At 35.0% G+C, this 18,263-nt stretch overlaps 1 protein-coding gene across 6 annotated transcripts in view; it reads right to left on the reverse strand.

Moving 5' to 3' along the window:
- The window catches only part of CPEB4 (cytoplasmic polyadenylation element binding protein 4), a 61,605-nt gene continuing 43,342 nt past the window's right edge, over nt 1-18,263 (reverse strand). For 3 of the 6 annotated variants that reach the window (XM_077895507.1, XM_077895505.1, XM_077895503.1), the window contains 7 exons: nt 14,972-14,995; nt 13,080-13,253; nt 9,875-9,964; nt 9,419-9,537; nt 8,142-8,256; nt 6,881-7,062; nt 1-4,422 (listed from right to left, as the gene is read on the reverse strand). In XM_077895507.1, the coding sequence (XP_077751633.1) occupies nt 4,195-4,422; nt 6,881-7,062; nt 8,142-8,256; nt 9,419-9,537; nt 9,875-9,964; nt 13,080-13,253; nt 14,972-14,995 (932 nt within the window). In that variant the 3' untranslated portion in view covers nt 1-4,194. The remainder of the gene's footprint in view (nt 4,423-6,880; nt 7,063-8,141; nt 8,257-9,418; nt 9,538-9,874; nt 9,965-13,079; nt 13,254-14,971; nt 14,996-18,263) is intronic. The other 3 variants (XM_077895508.1, XM_077895504.1, XM_077895506.1) reach the window with 1 other exon arrangement.

Here is an 18,263-nt window from a genome sequence, read left to right on the forward strand (position 1 = left end):
CTGAGTTAAAAGTTTTATTCATTCAACATCTCACATTACAAATATTTAAAAATTATATGCATACTGGTATAAATAGTCATTTGCAAACTATTTAATAACATTAATTTTCCACTAGCACTTCAACAAATGAACTCTTTTAAAAAAGGAACTGTGTTATATAACTTAAGAGTAGAACATACAAAAATAGGAACTTAACGTGAAAATGACTTTAATAAAAAATGAATTACCCTTATTTAAAATGCTATAATAAATACTACAACCTCCCCATACACAGTAAAAACTATATGGAAATTCAGCCAAGTAGTACAATTAACTGACATACTTAAATAACTTTTCCTTCTGATAATATGAGCAATACACTGGAAAAAAAAAAAACATTAGGGATTAGTAAAAACTAGACACCCACTTGCTAAAAGTTTCACTTCCAAAAAATATAACAAAAATCTGATGAAAATTATAAAAACTAATTATACTTTAAATTTTAAAAATATAAAAAATAAAACAGTTGAATACAATATTGTCCCAATTCTTACAATGCTATCAATCACAGTAGCTTTAAAATAAGATAATAAAATAAAGCAAATGACCAAAACCTCTTTTATTCCATTTTTAAAAATAATCTCAAATTTACATTAGTAGAAAGATTGATTTCTGATTCTTTTCTTTAGAAACACCAGCAAGAAAGAGGATTACTCTTAACAGTAGAAAATGACATTTTTAAATGTCTGCAATTAAAAACAAAGAATTACACTGCAAAGATCTTTCAAAAGTTTGAAATAAGTATTGCACATAACTTGAAGTTAACTTGCCACAATTCATCACATTCAAGTTTTAAATCACCTTTTAACAGAAGATTCAACTCTTCAAAACAAAAGGGGTGAATTATCAAGTCTTTCCAACAGCACTCTCATAAAATGCTAAATTCATTCACTGCAAGTTTTATTTTGCATTCTGCAGAGGTCTGTGTATGGAGAAGTATATATATTATACCAAAGCGTGGGGACCAGAAGGGGAAGGGAAAGGGTTCCTTTACATAGAAAATAATCAGAAACACTTTATTTTACATTGCAAAAATAACCATGTAATTACTCTGTAACTACATTGTAAGTACATGGCTGGTGCCATGCTAGTGCGCTAGAACTACATGCTTGGTAAATTGAAGTGATACCCTAAAATCTGTAAACTAATTACATGTTAATTATGTTTTGAGTTACATGGTAACTCCCAACTACAATCCCATGTAATCTGAAGGACATGTAATCAATAAAGTTCAGAGTAATAGATAATAATTGTTTATGCCCTGTAAATTGAAGTGTAACCAAATAATCTGTAAACACGCTTGTCACACAATCACAAGTAAATATTAGTAGAATAACAATTTCTTACATTAGTCATGCATACTAACATTACACACCTGTCCCGCGGCAGGCTATTTTTTTCTTTATATATAATTAAAAGAGCAGACATCTCTGAATCAAACACTTAACATCAATTTATTAATATTAAAAATGGCTAAACATTCACCAAGAATGTCTGCTTTATGAATCATTTTAAAAACTTAGTAAGAAGCTGTAGACAATTTTGTTATTTTAAATTTCTACCCTATGCTTATGAATTTAATTTTTTTTTCTTTTTAGGAACTACAGTGTTATCTGTCATTTTCATGCGAATCTTTTTCATTAATTTGTGACTTTACATAGACTATTTCTTAAATTATAGGTACACCAATAGCTGGTGCTGGGGAAGGATGTTTAAGCAACATGCTTTCTCTTCTCTGCAGACTCTAAAATAGCATTGCCAGTGCACAACATTCATAATTTAAAATGTATGCAGAGCACTGAAATGTATAAAAAGCAGAATATAAGAAAATAAAATTTATTAAAATTATTTATATTAAAAAATGAAGTATATGAAGATCTCTCAGTAATAAAAGTACAAAAAGCTACTCTTTGCAATATGAAAAATTGAGGTATTGCATAAAGAGATATCCCGTCAGTGAAAAGTGTGCCTAAAAATGTTCACTGTTGGAAAAACAAGATATACAAAAGTAGTGCATAACAAATATACATTATGTGCATGACAAAATAAGTTAGCTACAAAAACACTGTACCGAAATTCAGCAGGTCATGTACAAAGGGAAAAATTATTATTCAAAGCTAGTTCTCAAACAGTGTTATTTCTTGTTAACTCATCACACCTGTTTACTGAGTAGGAACAGCACAATAGCACACCCCAAGCCACCTACAAGCATTTAAAAGAATAAAAAGAGGCAAATGAACATTTCGATTAGAATTATGTAGTTCAGGAGAAAAGAAAAAAAAGTCCCTGACCAGCTACACAAGAGCACCCTCCATTCGCATGACTGCTTTCAATATTTGCAGGGAATTCTTTAAAAGCAGCTCCCTTTCTACGTTTGACCATTAGACAGCATATGCCTCCATTTTGACCTTTGGAACTTAACAGGTATATAGTTCATTAAAGCCTGTGTTAAAAATAAATGACTGCTTTTCCTAACGATAATCAATAGGGGTCATCAGCCAGGTGGTTCCACCGTAGTGCTGGGGCAAGTCTTTGGTTTTGAAGGATCCAAGATGGTACTGTTAGGTAGCACAACTAGAAGATTGCCATTAGATTTTTTTTTTTTAATGTTTTGCACACTGGTAATGATCCTTTTAATGGTGGATAGAGCATTTGATAAGAGAATGTCAATTAACATAAAAGTTACTTCCATGACCAGGGCTTCAAGAGACTATTTTAAATTTACCCCTGAAGCATACTGTTCAACACATAATAACGCCTTTCAAAGCTAGAATTTTATTTATAATAAAGCATGCATTACTTGATGAAGTTGGCACTTCAAACACTGACTATGTCCCATGCTAAGTTCTGAAAAGGTAATGTTATTTTTATAGGAAGAGTAAGATAAACATACGTACCTTTGCACAGATTTACACAGTTACTTAGTTCAACAGTGCAAAACACTTTGCAACTACTTTTTTTTTTTACTTTTTTTTTTTTTTTCATTTTCTATGTTACAACTAAATTACAGGATACCCAAAGTAACTTTAAATCTAAACATAAGCCAATCAGCGGCCAATTTGTATATTGGTTTTCTTTTCCAGTTTTGGCTACAATTGTACTATAACACAAAATCAGAAATGATATCCTTGAGGTATCTCTAGATCCGTTCTGTTTTGTCTTGTTTTTTACCGTCAAAATGGAGAGCAAAGGCTGACACCTGATGAGTGTTAGTAAATTAGGATATAGAATTTATATATAACATCAAAAATAAAATTTATACATTTGTTCTTCAGGAGAGGAAATGCTAGTTTTCCCACCAGTTGTCGTTAATTCTAGCTTTGGTAGGTTTCCTGGGGCTGTGACCAGATAAGAAAGTTTAAAAATAAATAAGTGCACTCCCCTCAGTAGTAAATTTACCCAATTTTTACATTCTAAAGTTTTAAAAATGGTTGAAAAGAAAATAAACCTAGCTCTGCCTACTTTACTTTTTTTTTCTGATGTGGTGGTAACTCCGAGGCGTCATGAAATTCTATTCGGCCTCTAAACCCTTATGATTTGTTCTAATGCTGCTTCAATCTTGCTCATGCATTTGTGTTTGCTTTCACATGCTCTTTCCTGTTAATAATTGTTAACTTCCTCCACTGCTGTTAAATGAATAAAAAAGGGCGGGATAGGAAAAAGAGGGGCAAAAAGAAGGAAAGAAAGGAAAAGGCAAAAGCATTTCTCTGGGGGGAAACTGTGTCAGGACAAACTGATAGTGTTATTGGTGCATGGTTCATTTTAATAAAAGTATTCTTATATGTTATATTATTAACAATAATTTAATTAAAAACCCAAAATACTCTATTGTTTCATTTCTCTTTTAATATTTCTCTTTCTCCTCTAAGAAAATGTTACAGGAAGTTTGGATCCTCTTGGTCTCCAGCAAAACAAGAGAACAAAACTTCCGTGCAACACGATGGCAATACGAAAAAGGAGTTCGTACATATTGTTTTCAGTGACACAAGAATCTACAAAACACCTATATTATAGGTCATTTTTCTCATTATACTATTGTTAAGTGACGGGCTGCTACAAAAGGACATGCCAGCATGAAGAGGTTGAGGAAGGGGTCAGAATTAACAGAAGAGTGCACTTATTCTGAGGCCTGAAAATGAGCACTGTAGTTCCCCTTTAGTTCCAGCGGAATGAAATATGTCGAGGACGGTCACCGCCTTCCTTCACCAGGGGCTTGTGGAATTCCCTGCCAGCACGAGAATGAATAGCAGCCCAGCAATATTCACAGTAATACTGCAGACAGGTAACATTAGCACAGAAAAATGGAGCAAATTTTCCCCCACAACGGGCCCCCTGACATTCATCACACAGCTGATCATCCAAGACATATGGCTTAACTTCCACCTGCAATCAAAAATAAAAGAAACGAGTTTACATCTTTCCTCAAATGGCACAGGCAATGCTGACTATGGTGTGTACATTTCCATCCACTGCCAGGGAATCTGTGCCAGGGCACCCAAAAGTAAGAGTCAATAATTCTTTGACTGAGATTAAGATAGCCCATCTTTTAAGAACCTGGTAAGACTTTTATACCCGTCATTTTACATTTCTGTCTTATTAAATAGCCACTTTTCAAAGGAAAAAAGGATTCCACCAAAAATGAAAAAAAGGAAGCCAACTGTTTAGAACATTCTGAGATTAAACCCACAGGAGAGTATTTATAGACACAAACTGTCACTTTAATTAGTGGATCTGGATTTTTGTCATGTGTAGAATTATCATTTAAACAAAACCAACTAAGAGCTTCCCAGTTCCACAAAATAGCACTTCAATATTCACATCAGAGAGAAAATGCCTGGCATCTGCGTCATAAGCTTCTAAGTTGTAATAAAGCCTGGGTCATGGTTTCTATTTACAGTGTACACATCTTGGGTTATAATCACAAATGCAGAACTGGGAGAAAATAAGACGCAGCCATATAACTCACAATCTAAAACCTTGCTTTGTTCTTTGTCAGTAAGAATGGCTGACTTCAGTCTAAAAGTCAGAGGCGAATTTATGAAACTGGGTCTGTTCCAATGTTCAATAGGCTAACCTGTCATTTGAGTCTCTCAAGCCTTAAAAATAACCTGGCTATTAATTCACCAGTGAGAAAAGAGTTGGTTATTTTTAGTCCTGGAGAGATTCATGGTTAAATTTCCTTATACCAGGCTATCGCTACCACTGGTGCTATCCAGTTCTGACAAGGAATCCTGACAAAGGTTAGCCATGAACAAAAGACAACGATTGACATGAAGACAGGAAGAGCAGACAAAACTACAGCATTAGCCTTCTGGCCCTGAGGCCATTCCATAACATCTATGGAGTAGCAAGAACACTGGCCAAAGAACTCGATTGCAGAGGAATACGAATGAAGTCTGCATTTCCAATGACTAACCTTACACCTCTGACACCTGTGTTGGGATGAAGCAGCAAGGCAGAAGACACTGCTTACATGGATATATTTTTTAGCATGAACAAAAAAAACAAGTGGGCTTGTTAATGTATACTGCAACTTGTGTTGCCCTCTTCCTGTGTGTTTATAATAGTCTATACCTTTATTTTTATAAATTCTATAAATTCACAACAGAGTATGATTTCCACCATAATCTTTTATTTTATTCTGACACTGAAGTAGCATACACATAAAATGAAACATACGCAATAAGTGTAAACCTCTACTGGCTTGATAGTTTCTACATAATGAATTGAGAATAGCACAATACAATCAATCAATAAGGACTTTTTTGAGCACAATGCCTCGGAGTGTTGATATCTAAGTCAGCCCTAATGAAAGCGCCAGTCTCCCATGAAATAAGGAGCTGACACCAGAATACAAATCAACGCATTGCTTCTTTGATTAAGAGGGTCTTTCTATGAGGAGGGGAAAAAAAAGCTGAACTAAACATTATGCTTACTAATGTAGCTGATTCACATTCTGGTGTAAATTCCTATCTCGCCACAAACTAGTAACTAACTGTTTGCTTCTGGCAGGTTATATCTAGGCCATACTTTGAGTAGTATCAGTATAAGATACATCTATCAGAACATAAACTCCTGAGGACAGGGAACTTCTTGTCCTAGGCGCTAAAACAATTGTTTAAATGCATGAAACACAAAAATAACGGATAAATCTGTGATTTCAAAGAAATAAAATGGATAACGGAACAGTTTCAAATACAGTACCTTAGAAAACAGGAGAATACTATCTCTGAGGTTTTCTCCAGCTTTTTATTTCAGAAGCTAAGCCAACAAAGAAGAATTTAAAATGCTGAAAATAATGCTAATTACTACCTAATTTTAGGTGACAGAATATACTACAAAGAAAAAGATTATGCTTTCTTCCACTTAATTTGTTATAACGAAGTATTTCTAAGATATGCAGTCCTACAAGTGAATTTATTCAGTTGTTTGTTATACAGGGCAGTGGAAAACAGTGCACTGGAAAATTACTGCAGTATTCATGATTTAAAAAAAGGTCAGGAGATCTCAGGGGCATTGATGCTTGGTACTTGATGTAATGATATTTACTGAATGATTGACTAACTGAATAAATGAATGAATGGAGGTGATAGCTTAGGAGATTAAATTGCCCTGAGTAAATTGATACAGCTTTCTGGTTAGGCTACTCAAAACACTAAGGGACAGAAAAAATTCATAGGAATCCTTAGGTGTATTTAAAAGGATACACCCACTTGGTCCTAGAGGCATAATCATCAGCTGCCAATTTTACTGTCATATAAAATCCCCCCATCCCAATCTTGGTAATTACCTACTGAGAGGACCATTTCTAGAACTTCCCAGAATATAATCTAGGACTTACCCGTTTATCTATCTCTCCATGCTGCAGCTGAACAAAGCGGGCACTGATAGCAGCTATGTAACTCTGTTGATTAGAGAATGCGACTCGCCCAGCTCCTTTTGGGTATTTCAGCTCAGGGTCAGTATCAATCCCAGCATAGCACACACCTCCATAGAGACGATCCATTATCATGGCAAGCTCCACTAAATAAAAGAGCAAAGAGGGTATTTGGAAACAGGAAAATCCACCTAGCTCACAAAAGGGTTCATCTAAAGCAGTTCATCTGTATTCTGAGCTCACATCCTTATAATAATTACTAAACCAATCATTAATCTTTATTCTTTTAAGTAAGGAGCAGGGCTCTCCTGGGTGCTTCATATATGTTGTCTTTTTAACTTCACAACAACCCTTGGAAGGAAGTAGGTGGTAATTTCCCAGGGAAATCAAGGCACAGTTGGTTAAGTGACAGTGCTGGGCTTTACACCCTGGGCTATCTGCTCTATACCATGCTGCTACCATGTATTTACAGTTAATAATGTATTGCTTAATATAAACAACCATGTGACCACTAGAAAACTGACTGGTGGACTCTGTGTGGAGGTCCTTCTAGACTGTCTCCATCAAATCCTTATTACCTTTCCCTACAGTCTAGCTGTTCACCATTTTTTTTTCTATAAAAACCTAAAATAATGAATATATCATGTTCTCCATGAAATGTTATAATTTTGAAACTGCATTCTTGTTCATTCTATGTTCTTTATCTAATTTATACCAATAAACCTCAAATTACTTGAAGTTGGGGATGAACTCTTCTAGAAGTACTACAAACACGATGCACTGCTGAGAACCCTACTATATTTTGGAGCTCAGTAAATAGCTGGTAAGCAAATGAGGGCATGGGAAACGAACCCTGAAATTCTTAACATAATCTACTCTTGGTTTTTTCAGATGATGAGAGTGAGGCTCACTAACACCACAGGAAGTACTTGGCACCACTTTTCCCCCCATTTAATCCTCAGAAAAACTTTATATGAAGAAGATACACCTAATTACTCCATTTGACTGATGAGGAAATTGAAAATTAGGGAAAACAATTTGTCCAACATCACTCAATGATTTACTGGGAGCAGAGTACATGAATTCGAATCCAGATACTTTGATTCTAGAACTCTCGCTCTTGAACATTAATTCAAACACTTGTGGATAATTTTTCCTATAAACCTTTTCAAGGTATTTCTTATGCTAAAGGGTAAAAGGGGTATTTTTGTTTGTTTAATCATACCAGCTCGTAATGGTCGAGGAACACCACCAACAAATATAGTTTTTCGTGGGTCAAGAGGCTGTGAACCATCCATTACAAAGTCACTGTCACTGAGATTCCAAGGCCGAATCTGTACCTAGGGAGCAGACAAACCGAAATGTCCCATTCTTAATGCAGACAATTTATGAGGAAGTAAATTTATCCTATCCTACCCAATCCCCCAATAGCCACATAATATTAAGTTAGCATAGTATTTGATATTGATCAAGATACAATACTAAGTAAACTAGGATTGTGTGCTCAATCCTACAAATGCAAACTACCCCTGTTACTAACAAATCTGTTACATTATTTCAAAAAGCATTTCAAGGTAAAAATGTTGATATTTGCAGTAAACTTATGATAAAACACTTCGGTGTGTCCATTGCTTTAGTCAACGAAGAACTGTGTACCTCACCATAATTGTTTGCATTTATTAACTTCTACAGATGCCCATACCAAAGGCTATGGATGTGTTCATAGTAGGGTATTCCCACTATGCACATCAACAAAGTCCTAGGCTAGAGGTTCCAAAATCAAATACCTATGGGGACTGTGAGGGAACATAAGTCAAGAATAAAGAATCTAGGCCATGCGAACCCTGGGAAAAGTGTTCCTGACCTAGACAATCCCAAGACACGGAGAGGAGCTCCATTAATTATTGCTTGAGCTGAACCAACAGGCACCTCCATTCTGAACTGTCCCCATTTCTAGATCTGGCTGAGTGATAATAAAGAATTGATTTGCCAGATTTGTCAGAACAGGCCAGTTGCTACTATGTCTAAAGACTTATTTTATGATTAAAAAAAAAAACTTTTTCAAAAAGATAAAACAGTATGCCATGTACATTTATGAATATATATAATTCACTTTACTTTGGGAGAGTACCATATGCAAAAAGTTAAGGATAGTACTAGGTAAAATCTTGATCAAAGAGAGAAACGAGACAGACAAATATATCTGTGATTTTTGAGTTCTATTATTCAGAGGAAATTCAGCTACTTAATCTTTATCAATGGCATTATCAAGTAAAGTCATATAATGGTAAAGACTTACTAATATTTTAATTAATGAAAGAATTCAATATCAAAATAATGTGTGTAAATAGCATAGAGTATCAACATTAGAAGGCTGACAACAACAGCATTCTACTTATAAACATGTCCATTAACAGATACATCAAGATGTCTGTGGGTTTTCAAACAAAGCAGAGATAAAGGTAGAAACAAGAAGCTATTTTTATGTTAGACAGCACTCACTGGCTTATCTTTGATAGTGGGACTTGACACACACAGGTAGAGTTTTCCATCTTCTTCAATACATGCATCAATCAGAGCCTGAACAGAGCTTTCATCTTGAAAGAGCAGGAATGCATAACCTGATAAAAAGGGGGAAAAAACTTATTTGTTCCCTATTTTTTTTTTTAATTCTTCATCGGAAAGGAAGTATAAGCTGAAACTAAGGAAGGGAAAAAGAGTAATAAAAATTAAAACTTGAATCTTCCAACCCCAAGTTTGAGATCTTAAACATCTTTTTAAAGTAAAATTAAATTTGAACTAAAAGTATGTATTAGGTATAAATATTAAAGATGTATTTGGGAAAATAAAAGTTTTAACAATGGAAAATTTTACAGTGAACGTAAACATTTATGAAAAGGCTACACATGAAAAAGCATAGGGATACACTTTATTTGTATATTGAATCTTAAGAATTACCTTTAGGAGGAAAATAGGATTTGCTCTCTGCTTTATGAGGCCAATCCACAATCAAAGGGCCAAAGCGACGAAAACTAGCTGTGATCTCATCTAATGAAAAACAAAGCAAAGCAAAAAAGTAAATTTAAATATTTTTATAATCATTTGGGGGGAGGAGTTTAGAAAAAAAGTTTCAAATCTACTATTTACAAGAACAGTACAAAGAACTCCTGTATCCCCTTCATCTAGATTCCCTAACCATTACTATAAAAATACAACCATTGGCACCTGCTCAAAGCAAGGCCATTGCCTCATATACCACCATATAACCCTCCCTATCAGGAAATCAATATTCATACAATGTTAGTACCCAATTCACAGACTCCATCCAATTTCAAAGTATCCCAATAGTATCTCTTTTCCTCTTTCTGACCCAGGATCCTATCCAGGACACATGATACATTTAAATGTCCTGTTCCTAGGTTATCAGTATTCTTCAGTTTTGGAACAACTTCTCATTCTTTCCTATCTTTTATATCTTTGACAGTGTTAAAAGTTTAGAGACCATTCATTCTGTAGGATGACTCTCAGCTTATACCATCTCCTCAGGACCAGATTCATGAATAGACTATAGGAAAATAAATTTCCAAAGAACTGCCAGAAAGAGTAGGTAAGCATGTATAGGTAAGACCTGGGAGGAGGGCAGGATAGAGGAAAAGAAGAGACGGGGGATGTGTTCATATTCCAAGCTGGTAGAACTGTTTTCCTCTTCTCTAGGACTGTGAAACAATAGTCTGCTCTGCTCTGCTACCTGTTTCTGCAGTACCATTTTGCTCATGTAAGAAAGACTGGTAAATAGAGGAATGGAATCACTATAACCTGGAAGTTGTACCAGTTTGCAAAAGACTTATTCCTGAGCAAGGTGAACTAGCATAGTGGGAGCAGAATTACAATTTTCATCAGGAAAAGAAAAAGCCTCTAGTTTGCCTGATAGGAAGGCAGGAGCCCTCCTACTCTCTTAGAAAATGAAAAATGAGCACAGCAACTTGGCTCGCTTGATAGAGAAACACACTCCCAATCTTTCAGGGCTCTCATCTCCAGGGAGTGTGTACTTTCTCAGGTGCTCAGAGGTCCGGTTACATCTGCACTGCTTCCAAACCTGCAAGCCAGCATTTCTGCTCTGTTGGTTTTGTGTCTTTTCAGTATTCCTTGAGGCAGCCTCTAACCACACCGAGCTACTTGCCTGAATTGTCCAAGTCATTGCTAAGGTAATAATTTTATTTTTGTTAGTGCTTCAGGTACAAAGTTCATTAGGTTCTGAATTATTTGCTTTTAACCCTATTTCCCCAGGAACCTTATAACTTTTAGTGTATAATTCTACAGAACACAATGTTCTCCAGGAATATATATTACAGTAGATAGGTCTGCCTACTTAAATTGCTACTGACTTATCAATATGCTTGATGATTATCATAATTCCCATTGATTTTGCTCAGTTTAAACAATCTCCTTTGCCAGATTGGTCACATTTACTTATGCTCCTAAGAATTTTAGAAACTGCACATATAAGATTGCTCAGTAATTTTCCAAGAAGATATAGACTATTTGGGCCAGAGAAGGAGTTTAACCTAGGCAAGGTCTGATAAAATTCAGTCTTCTCTTCACTCTCTGTTACATAAGCATATAATGCATTCATTAAATACCATCTGGGCTAAACACCTGACTTCCAAGGGTCGGAAAACATAGAATCCACAGTACTAAGGAAAATGAAGATTCTAGCAAAGAAAACAGCAGGCCACACCCAGGAGCTTACTAGAGAGGCCAATATTGTGACCACATGGTCAACCCAGGATGAACACTTTGGAAAACTAGGCCCTCTGAGAACAGGATGAAGACTGATTCAATCTAATCTGAAATCCTAACACAGTTTCCCCCCAAGACAATTTCTCATAGGTCAAACAAAACAAAAGAGAACAGTGTTTATTTCAATCTTCGGCTTTTTGAATACTTTTTTTGCTTCAATCTCCCAAAAATTGACCATCTTAAGGAAAATGAAGTGACTCAACACATTTAATCTCGGTTTAAATGAGAAGTTATTAAACCCTATTATTAGACCTTATAGATTTTTATAGAAAACTATTCTATTCTCCATAACATGAGTTGGTTTATTGCCATTCCCATTCAGGTAACCAAGACACAAGAGATTAGGAAAGCAATAACAACCACCATCAAGGATATATGGGTTGCTATATGGTCTGCTACTTGAATTTTAGTCTGAACTTGAATAGGGTCACTTAGACCCACAGATGAAGAAAATATTGCTGAGCAACAGTCCTCTAAACCTTTGGCTGGCTCCTAATTCAAGTCTCAGCTCAAATATCACTTCCTTAAAGAAGATTTCCTTAGGGTGCATAGGTGGCTCAGTCAGTTAGACGTCCAACTCTTGATATCAGCTCAGGTCTTGATCTCAGAATTGTGAGTTAAAGCCCACATTGGGCTCCATACTTGGCATGGAGTCTACTTAAAAAAAAAAAAAAAAAGAGGCTTTTCTTAACCACCTAAGATACCCTGAATATCACAGTATCACACTATTTTCTTTTCAGTATTTTCTTGCACAATCACACACTTTTTGTCTGCCTTCCCCTACTAGAACTGAAACTCTATTAAAACAAGGACTTTCTACCTTGGTTATCCTGTAAACAAGCCTAAGAATGGTGCATGGCATTTTTAAAAACCTGTAAATATTTAACAAGTAAAAAAATACTCAGAAAATGAAAAAACTCTTAAGATTCCCTTTCATTTTTCAAAAGTTCATCCTTAATCAAAGATTTTAAATTTTTCTATTAACTACATTTTTGGGGCAGTTAAGAAACAAACAGGAAAACACATAGTTGAATCTGACCAAGGCAACACACACAGACAAAAACATAGTAAGCGGTACGTGTGCCCACAACAGACTCCTGAGACAGTTTCCTAAAGACAGTTATTCTTTTCATTGAGTCCAATTGTTTGTTACAGCTGGTTCCCAAAGTCCTGCTCCTTTTCCTTTATAAACTATTCTTATATGCTATGACAGCAAGATCGGACAAGAGAACAATGCAATCAAAACTGAACACCTGGAGCCAGATAAGACTGTCATTATAATAACAGGAACCACTGTCTGTGAGTTACCTACTATGTGCCACAGTCCAGGCACTGTGCAAGTAACAGTTCTTTGTAAATATACCTTCATCGATGTCAGGAGGTAATCCGCCCACAAACACCTTGCGAGAATATCGTTCCACTCTCTCTCCATTCTGGTGAGTGAAGCAGTGAGGTGAACCCAGGCCGCTATGAAGAGGTTGATCCCCACGGCCATCATCCAAGAATCCATCTTCCATTGGAAACAGTGAAGACTGACCTGGAATAGAAAGCAGGAAAAAAGCTAACAGCAAATGTTCCTTGCCACAGCTGATCTTACACCAATAAACAAGACAAACGGTAGATTCAATAAAACAGCTTTTATTTTTCTCACTGAATAACAAATTACTTAGATATGCTCTTGAATTCCCATCACTTGAAAGTCTCAGTGGAGTCAGAGAGAAAGTACATGGTTAAATAGAAGGCTGCTCAACTATCCCCCTGGGATCCAGAAATTTCAGTGAGTGAAACGGAAGTACAGGAGGAGGGAGTACTCTTTTGAATGCAGCTGGCAGTAGACTGCTCTACCTTGGTGAGGCCCCATGGCCATGGGCAGCCTAGACATGTACACTAAATATTAAATTCGACTACCAGATGCTAGGTCACTTAAATTTTTTTAAAACACAAATAATATAGCCTACACAATTGCCTCTAAGACTGTCCTTAAAATGAACAAGTTGATTTTTAAAGTGAGCATTCATCTTGGTTTACCTTAATGGGATATAATCAAAACCCATTAATGCTATTATCCAACTTCACTGTCTAGTCTTACAGAATTTAAGATTTTGAGGCAAGCTAAAGATTTATTTTCTTTTAGTTAAGTAATTACCAGCTGCCACAGGTGCTATCTAATTCTAAAAATTTGTCATTATGTTTGCTGTTTGAAAATCCTATCATACAGAATATACAAGCAGAAAAGACCAGAGATGCCAAGGTGGTTAACATTATTCCCATGTTTACCTGACAACAAAATATGAACTTTGTAAATCATAAGCTAAACACAGAGCTACAAAAAACTAGAATCTCTCAAGCACTGTTTTGTCACTTTTCAGGTTGCCAATTTACTTCTAAGTATTACATAAGGAGTTTGTTAATGGATCCTACAGAATCATAGCTTCAGTGCTCTTCCTTTACTGAAACATTCCAATATTCTTTTGTTGTCACACTTGTCTTCCTTTCAACTTTCCTAACTAAACACAAGTAATAATGGTATATTTGTAATGAATTTACCCTACAAAACTACAGCTCAAGAGTTATATAAAATTTTTTTTAAATGACTACAAAATTGGAAGTTATTTCCTAAATAATGTTTAAAAGTCACTTGCATTTTAAAGTTGAGCTATTTGACTAACTTACCTGCTTGTAAAAAGGCAAAGCTATCACAGGTGACAAAAATAAGATTTATTCAGGCACCTCTAGGAAATGATTCTTTAAAATTCCTAAAATTTCTAGAGCTTTTTCTCCCAATGTTTGAAATTTATAGGATCAGTCATTGATTTAGCTAATCTCATTTTAAACCAAATGTATCATGCTGACTTAGTAGAAAAAAGTAGACATAGGTATTCAAATATAATTGAGCTTCCAATGTAATCAGGTATTTTGAAACTAGTCACATTGTATTTTCCTTTTTAAGATCCTTAATTTTTTTCTAAGAAATTCCTTTCAGAAAAGAAAAAGGTGAAATAAATCTTCAGATATAAAGAAGTTGAGTTTATAATACAGGAACATTATTGATTTGAATCCAAATCCTACCATTCTGACTCCTTCAAATTACAAAGTCCATAATGTTAACTATGACATATAAAGTATGTATGAATCAAAGCTATGTTGCATTTCCCCCCTCCCCTCCTTCCCCACAAAGGTAATAAGAAACTGAGCAAACTTGGGACCTCTCGAAATACAACTGGTACATTCAAAAGTTAGAAACAATAATGTTACCTCTCCTTCGCCCATATGTCCTTGCTGCATGTCAAATGAGAAAAAAAAAAAGAAAAAAAAAAAAACCTTTCAAACATTGTCAAAAGAATCAACTGTGATTTTATCTACCAGCTTTTGAAACTAAAAAAAAAAAAAAAGAAAAGAAAAAAAAATTGGCTATGTTCCTCATTTCCTAGTAAATGTCTCAAAAACAAGGAATCTGGATAGTGAGAGGTCAACTTAATGCATGCTTTTTTTTTTTTTAATTCTTCAAGGACACTGTAAAGCTATATTGAATTTTACTTGTGGTAAGAGAAGCTGTTGGCTGTAACTGTCACCCAGGATCCAAACTAGTATGAAACTAAGATAATATGTAACATTACCTAACAGGATCTAAACCAACTCCTACCATACTGCTCTTAAATTCTCCCAGAATTTCCTCTAACTAGCAATTCAATAAATAGTTCAATATTTAACTCATGACTTTTTCACCACTAAAAGATAAATAGCAATTTTACATGATGTTTTTATGATTAACCTCTAATAAAGAAAATCATAACAAATGAATCTTTAGGCAATTTTTAAATCACCTTTTAGCTAAAGGAAGTTTCTTGTCCCTTGTCAAATTTTCTACCATGTCCCAAATGCTGAAAAGTAAAAGGTTTGGCATTTTATTGCCAAGTAGGTTACAGCTAAGAAGATAAGTATATAACATACTTATACGTATTTCCTTGAATACTTAGGAAATGGCAGTACAAACTTTAAATCAAGAACCTTTTGAGAAAATGTCTTCCCTGAAACAAACTGGCACTTATTAAGCCCCGCTTGTCCAAATACCTCAATCCTAATCAACAAACATTGCTTAAATGCCAGTTCTTGCTAGGGACCATGGATAAACAGGACATGGCCCGGACTACACGGAACTAGCAACCTTAAATGCCAGAGAGCCACATAAGCAAATAATGACAATGCAGCATGCCTATTGCTATTGTAGTTATGTATTAGGTGCAACCAGAACAAAGGAAGAGAAGCAACCGTCTCTGATCAAAGAATGAGAGATGGGGGTGTCGCATTTGAGAAGGAGATGGGATGGCATTTGAAATCTTAAGAAAAAAACAAAGAGCAATGCAGCAAATAGGGATGCCGTATAATGTTCAGGGAAAGGTGCATGGTACAAAAGCATATGGAACAAGTGAGGGCTTGGCTAGAGAGGTGTTCAAACAAGAAGATGGGATAGATTCCTGAGTTTAAAGGTATAGCCTTTAAGAAGTCATTATACAGGACGCCTGGGTGGCTCAGTGGTTTAGTGTCTGCCTTCAGTTCTGGGCACAATCCCGGAGGTCCCACATCGGGCCTCCTGAGGGCAACCTGCTTCTCCCTCTGCCTATGTCTCTGCCTCTCTCTGTCCCTCTCATGAATAAATAAAATCTTAAAAAAAAAAAAAAGTCATTATACAGACTGGCCAGGGTTTTAATTCTTAGCCCACCAGATTAATATTCAACATGTTACAATTGACTTACAACTTACAAGTAATGTATGTATTTTCCAAAATAAAATTGTCTCATACCAAAATACATTTCTCCCATTACTAGGTACACTGATTTTCACCAATGTACTTGAATAAATGGATCTACACAAAAATCTCTCTCGGCTAGGATTTCACTTTAATAGAGGTCTTAAATTTGGAGTGGGAATGGTATTTTCTCAGTCAACCTGACATAGGCCAGAAAGACAAAAAAAAATTTTTTTACAGAATTCTTTTTTAATTTTTTTTTATTTTTTTATTTATGATAGTCACAGAGAGAGAGAGAGAGAGAGAGGGAGAGAGGCAAAGACATAGGCAGAGGGAGAAGCAGGCTCCATGCACCGGGAGCCCGACGTGGGATTCGATCCCAGGTCTCGAGGATCACGCCCTGGGCCAAAGGCAGGCGCTAAACTGCTGCGCCACCCAGGGATCCCCAGAAAGACAAAAATTTTATAAAAACAGATGCTTAAGAACATTCTATTCTTATGACTGCTTCAATAACAAGGAAGTTTGGGAAAATGAAGGACTTGAAAATCTTGATTCTGTCAATCTTAAAAAAGTTGATGGATGTTACTTAGATTTCTAAGAAAATAGATATTTGAAAAGAATCGACTTTTAAAAGCTACAAAATTAATATAAAACTCTCATAGTTTCCATTTATTAAAAATAAATATAGGTTTAGGAACAATAAGTGCTACAGATTAAAGACAAAAATCAAATAAATCTCAAAATCTTTAAACGTGTATTTTCAAATTCTGACCTTGTACCACAAAAGTAAGCTAGTTAATATAAAAGAATTCATGGTTAAAATCCTAACACTACCTAGAAATGTTTTCCCACATTAACAGAAAATAAGTTACAGGTGTACAATGCTTACAACCATAAAAACTTCCAAATCAGAAAGAAAAATTAATATAAATTTGAACCAAAAAATTTTAAAAAATGATATTCTGGAACACAGAAAATTAGCGTTTTTTTATTTCTACTTATTATAATGCCCGTAATAACTATAACTTTTAATGTAGATTTTGACATGACATGTATACAGAAAAGTATACAAAGCATAAGTACAGAACTCAATGAATTTCCCATTACATGAACATACCTATGTAACTAGAACCCAGACAGTAACAAAATGGTAAATGGTGCCACTTCATCCTACATGTCAAAGATGTACTAAGCACCTTTTTCCAAACTATTTCAAATTATACTTGGCTCAAGATCATTATGATGCCATATTTGTAACACAGATCTTTACAGCTTTACTGAGGAAAACAGACAGATTTCCAATCTCATGATTATTGAATGTTGCATATTATTTGATGGTTCTCAAACATCCAAGGAAGCGGCAGGTTAAAAAAAAAAAAAAGAATTCACTTTAAATATGTTTAAAGAATCTACATTTTGGAAAACTTCTAGCTAAGTTGGCTGAAATAAACTCTGCCCAGATTTTTCCTTTAATTACCAAAGAGTACACTGTTAAAAAGATTTTTAAAATGCATGCTGTTATTGAATACAAACCGTCTAGTACCCATAGGATTTAAAATGACTACTATTTATAGATTTATCTTTTTATTTTTATTTATTTGTTTTTACCTATAAAGTCCTCAATAACTTCATGCTCAGTACTAATATGACTTAAGAATGTTCTAAATGGGCTGGAAACATTCTACTATAAATTTTTATAATTTCTGGATACACGTTGTTGTTAGATCTATTGCAAGCACTTTATTTCCAAAATGTCTTTACAGGATTGCTTACAAATGTCCAATGTTCATCATTAAATTC

This window comes from Canis aureus, chromosome 4, assembly GCF_053574225.1.
Source record: "Canis aureus isolate CA01 chromosome 4, VMU_Caureus_v.1.0, whole genome shotgun sequence".
Lineage (NCBI taxonomy): Eukaryota > Metazoa > Chordata > Mammalia > Carnivora > Canidae > Canis > Canis aureus.